The 5,000-nt window shown below is 49.3% G+C and overlaps 2 protein-coding genes across 3 annotated transcripts in view; both read right to left on the reverse strand.

Annotated features, from left to right (window-relative positions):
- The window catches only part of LOC132956747 (protein-methionine sulfoxide oxidase mical3a-like), a 21,663-nt gene extending 20,682 nt beyond the window's left edge, over positions 1-981 (reverse strand). Inside the window, exon 1 of the mRNA XM_061030362.1 lies at positions 817-981. The gene's annotated coding sequence lies outside the window, so the exon portion shown is untranslated. The remainder of the gene's footprint in view (positions 1-816) is intronic.
- A 131-nt stretch (positions 982-1,112) lies between these two features.
- Positions 1,113-5,000, reverse strand: part of svopl (SVOP-like) — a 9,640-nt gene continuing 5,752 nt past the window's right edge. For both annotated transcript variants that reach the window (XM_061030365.1, XM_061030364.1), the window contains exons 10-16: positions 3,682-3,755; positions 3,398-3,594; positions 2,281-2,392; positions 1,996-2,077; positions 1,824-1,913; positions 1,626-1,739; positions 1,113-1,532 (exon numbers count right to left, since the gene is read on the reverse strand). In XM_061030365.1, coding sequence (XP_060886348.1) covers positions 1,521-1,532; positions 1,626-1,739; positions 1,824-1,913; positions 1,996-2,077; positions 2,281-2,392; positions 3,398-3,594; positions 3,682-3,755 — 681 coding nt within the window. In that variant the 3' untranslated portion in view covers positions 1,113-1,520. The remainder of the gene's footprint in view (positions 1,533-1,625; positions 1,740-1,823; positions 1,914-1,995; positions 2,078-2,280; positions 2,393-3,397; positions 3,595-3,681; positions 3,756-5,000) is intronic.

Below are 5,000 nucleotides of genomic sequence, written 5' to 3' on the forward strand. Positions count from 1 at the left end.
TAACTTTTTCTGTTTTTAAATCACTGAACTTTTGTGTTAGTGTGTGTGTGTGTGCATGATGTGTGTGTGTGTGTGTGCATGATGTGTGTGTGTGTGTGTGTGTGAATAATATATCTGTCTCATTGTGTGTTTGTTTAGGAAAATCAGACAAAGAGGTTCATACAGAAAAGAACACTCAGTACCAAGCACCAACACACTCTCTCTCACACACACAAAGACACTCTCTCTCTCTCTCTCTCTCTCTCACACACACACACACACACACACACACACACACACACACACACACACACACACACACACACACACACACACACGCTCTCTCTCATCTTTACGGTTTTCTTTAAGTTATTAAAATTAAATTTAAATAACTTAAATTAAAAATTAAATCAAACTGTAATCACAATTTTTCTGAAATAATAAATTCTAACTGTCAGCAGAATCTGACTCTACAAACCTGGAAGCTTAAAAAAACACACACACACACACACACACACACAGTCAGGAGCTCACCTGTCTGTCACACATCCTGTCATCTACTGCTTATCTAACCAATTATGTTTATACAGACTAAATAGACTTAATACAAGCAGCTCACACACACACACACACACACACACACACACACTCTGAGACACACCCACAAACACTCAGTTACAGACACACACTCAAATACTCCCACACACTCACATACATGCACACACATACAGAAACATACACACACATAGCCTACACTCACACACACTCACACACACACACACACACTCACACAGTCAGAAAGTGTGGATTGTCTAAAATGCGTCAGTGTGTACTCACGTCTCACAGAGCTGCTCTCCATCTTCGACTGCTGCCAGCCTACGTCTAAATCCACCCTAATCACACGCACACACTCTGAGGTCAGGGGGCGGGGTTGGCTCCGCCCCCACTGAGCACAGACACTAATCTTAATCCGAGGGTGTCTGAGCAAACAGGATTTAAGAAAGAAGATCAGGAGTCAGAAATCATCTTCATCATCTTCAGTGTATGTTCTGCAGACACACTAGCGCCACCATGAGGCCGTCACACTGAAACTACAGAAATAATCAGTTATTACAGAGTTATCGGTTATTTAAAAAAAAAAAAACTTTATTGGCACTTAAAATCCATTTTTACTGACAAACAGAAAAAAAAGTTCAATTTCAGACATTAATAAAACTTTAAATAAAGTGATTTAATTCAGTTATTTAAACATACAGACTTGTTATGAAGTTACATGTAAAGAGAGTGGCTCCCTCTAGTGGTCAGAGGTGGTAACTGCACCAATAACAGCGATGAGAATTTAAAGTGACATCATTCTACTTTAAAATGTAGAAATTTACATTTTTAGGAGTTTATGATTCAAAAGAATCAAAAACTTAAAGTTCTTAACTTCTGAGACTTCATTTAATTCAAGGCAGAAAAAAGCTTTTACACTCTACAAAACGTTTTATTAACATAACAGCAGCGTTCTCCGGTCCCATCGGGATAATAATTATTATTCCTCAGGAGTTTTGCTGAAAGACAAACAGAGACAAAGTTTTAGATTAAGTTTTAATTATAAATAAATAAAGTTGAATAAAGTTCAGACAAAGTGATGACTCGCTCACCAGCAGTGCTCGTCCTTTCGTTTCTATCGGCAACAGGAAGTTTCCCAGAGCGCAGACCGCACAGGCCACGGCGAACGGACAGAGCGCCAGAATCACCGACTGAGACATCAGCACCTGAAGTACACACAGAGTCAAACCCGGCTGGAGGAGTCCCCGAGGACTCACCTGACAGGATCAGTGTCAGGACGGTGAACTCACCTGAGCGATGAAAGGAGCGATCATTCCCCCGATACGACTAAACGACGTGCAGAAACCCAACCCGAGAGAGCGCGCCGCCGTGGGATACACCTGAGACACAACACACCTTGTTACCTGATCCTGAAACCAGGTCGATGAGACGTTCATATGTGTGCTTCAGGTGTGTTCGTACCTCTGCGGTGTAAATATAAACCACATTGAAGTTCATGGAGACGAGCGAGCGGAGCAGGAACAGAAGAACGGTGAATCCATACCTGCAGACACACAACAGACGGTCCTCATAAGAGAACTGTATACAGATGGACGACACCACCACCTGAGAGTGAAGCCAATTTCACGACAGAGTGCAGGTGCCAGTTACAGGTGGATTCATTCCCTTCCTACACACCTGAATTGAACATTTTGAAAATTTTGTTTGGTGTGTGTGTGTGTGTGTGTGTGTGTGTGTGTTTCTCACATGGTGGTGCAGATGTTCAGCATCAGGAAGAAAATGGCCGCCAGCATCTGCATAATAGTCATACTCAGCCTACGTCCAACAACGTTCAACAGACAGATGTTTAAGGGAATCACTGAGAAGAGGAGAGGAAAGGAGAGAGGAGAGGAGAGGAGAGAGGAAAGGAGAGGAGAGGAGAGAGGGAAGGAGAGAGGAGAGGGGGAAGGAGAGGAGAGGAGAGGAGAGGGAAGGAGAGAGGAAAGGGGGAAGGAGAGAGGAGAGGAGAGAGGGAAGGAGAGAGGAGAGAGAAGAGGAGAGAGGGAAAGAGACAGGAGAGGAGAGGAGAGGAGAGGAGAGAGGAGAGAGGGAAGGAGAGAGGAGAGGAGAGGAGAGAGGAGAGGGGGAAGGAGAGGAGAGGAGAGTAGAGAGAGGAGAGGGAGAAGGAGAGAGGAGAGGAGAGAGGGAAGGAGAGAGGAGAGGAGAGAGGGAAAGAGAGGAGAGAGGAGAGAGGAAAGGAGAGAGGAGAGGGGGAAGGAGAGAGGAGAGGAGAGAGGGAAGGAGAGAGGAGAGGAGAGAGGGAAAGAGAGAGGAGAGAGGAGAGGAGAGAGGGAAAGAGAGAGGAGAGAGGAGAGAGGAGAGGAGAGAGGGAAGGAGAGAGGAGAGGAAAGAGGGAAAGAGAGAGGAGAGGAGAGAGGGAAAGACAGAGGAGAGAGGAGAGGAGAGAGGAGAGGGGGAAGGAGAGAGGAGAGGAGAGAGGAAAGGAGAGAGGGAAGGAGAGAGGAGAGAGGGAAAGAGAGAGGAGAAAGGGAAGGAGAGAGGAGAGGGGTAAGGAGAGAGGAGAGGAGAGGAGAGAGGGAAGGAGAGAGGAGAGGAGAGAGGAGAGGAGAGAGGGAAGGAGAGAGGAGAGGAGAGAGGGAAGGAGAGAGGTAAGGAGAGAGGAGAGGAGAGAGGGAAGGAGAGAGGAGAGGAGAGAGGGAAGGAGAGAGGAGAGGAGAGAGGGAAGGAGAGAGGAGAGGAGAGAGGAGAGGAGAGAGGGAAGGAGAGAGGAGAGGAGAGAGGACAGATAAATTAAATTGTGATAAATTTGAACAGCGTTTGCTTTGCGGCGGGTCGTCGGCGTGGCGGTGACTCGTGGACTTACGGGCGACCTCTCCCAGGCAGCTGATGAGCAGCGTCTGGTAGTCGTTGAGTCCAAAGGGGATGCAGTAACACAGCCCGTCCACATGGCGGTGTTTGACCTGGTGTTCAATGTCTGCGTCCTTCACACACAGCAGGTTTTTCTCCAGCAGCTCCGAGCTGCTCAGCACCGAGCCGTAGTACCCGAAGGACGCCACGAACCTGACCGACAAACGCCACGGTCACAAACCTGAACAACAGCGGTCCCGTAAAACATTAACCATAAAGCTGCATCAAGAGAGGCGTTACCATGAGAACCAGAGCAGCAGGGTCGTCCTCCTGTACACTGAACTCAGCAGAATCCTCCAGCTGCCTCGCTCACTCTGAAACAAACAACAACTTTTCACTCAGTTTATCACGACAAAGACGTGAGATCCTGTAGACAGAGAGGAGAGGAGAGAGGAGAGAGGAGAGAGGGAAGGACAGAGGAGAGGAGAGAGGAGATAGGAGAGAGGAGAGAGGAGAGGAGAGAGGAGAGGAGAGAGGAGAGGAGAGAGAGGGAAGGACAGAGGAGAGGAGAGAGGAGATAGGAGAGAGGAGAGGGGGAAGGAAAGAGGAGAGGAGAGAGGAGATAGGAGAGAGGGAAGGAGAGGAGAGAGGGAAGGAGAGAGGAGAGAGGGAAGGAAAGAGGAGAGGAGAGAGGAGAGGAGAGAGGAGAGAGGAGAGGAGAGAGGGAAGGAGAGAGGAGAGAGGGAAGGAAAGAGGAGAGAGGAGAGAGGGAAGGAGAGAGGAGAGAGGGAAGGAAAGAGGAGAGGAGAGAGGGAAGGAGAGGAGAGAGGGAAGGAGAGAGGAGAGAGGGAAGGAAAGAGGAGAGGAGAGAGGAGAGGAGAGAGGAGAGAGGAGAGAGGAGAGGAGAGAGGAGAGAGGAGAGAGGGAAGGAAAGAGGAGAGGAGAGAGGAGATAGGAGAGAGGGAAGGAGAGGAGAGAGGGAAGGAAAGAGGAGAGAGGAGAGAGGAGAGAGGGAAGGAGAGGAGAGAGGGAAGGAGAGAGGAGAGAGGGAAGGAGAGAGGAGAGGAGAGAGGGAAGGAGAGAGGGAAGGAAAGAGGAGAGGAGAGAGGAGAGGAGAGGAGAGGAGGGAGGGAAGGAAAGAGGAGAGGAGAGGAGAGAGGAGAGAGGGAAGGAGAGAGGGAAGGAAAGAGGAGAGGAGGAGAGAGGAGAGAGGGAAGGAGAGATGGAAGGAGAGAGAAGAGGAGAGATGGAAGGATAGAGGAGAGAGGGAAGGAGAGAGGAGAGGAGAGAGGGAAGGAGAGAGGAGAGGAGAGAGGGAAGGAGAGAGGAGAGGAGTGAGGGAAGGAGAGGGGAGAGGGAAGGAGAGAGAAGGAGAGAGGAGAGGAGAGATGGAAGGAGAGAGGAGAGGAGAGAGGGAAGGAGAGATGAGAGAGGGAAGGAGAGAGGAGAGGAGAGGGAAGGAGAGAGGGAAGGAGAGAGAGAAGGAGAGAGGAGAGGAGAGAGGGAAGGAGAGAGGAGAGGAGAGAGGGAAGGAGAGAGGAGAGAGGGAAGGAGAGAGGGAAGGACAGAGGAGAGGAGAGAGGGAAGGAGAGAGGAGAGGAGAGAGGGAAGGACAGAGG

The sequence above is a fragment of the Labrus mixtus genome, chromosome 22 (genome assembly GCF_963584025.1).
Source record: "Labrus mixtus chromosome 22, fLabMix1.1, whole genome shotgun sequence".
Classification (NCBI taxonomy): Eukaryota; Metazoa; Chordata; class Actinopteri; order Labriformes; family Labridae; genus Labrus; species Labrus mixtus.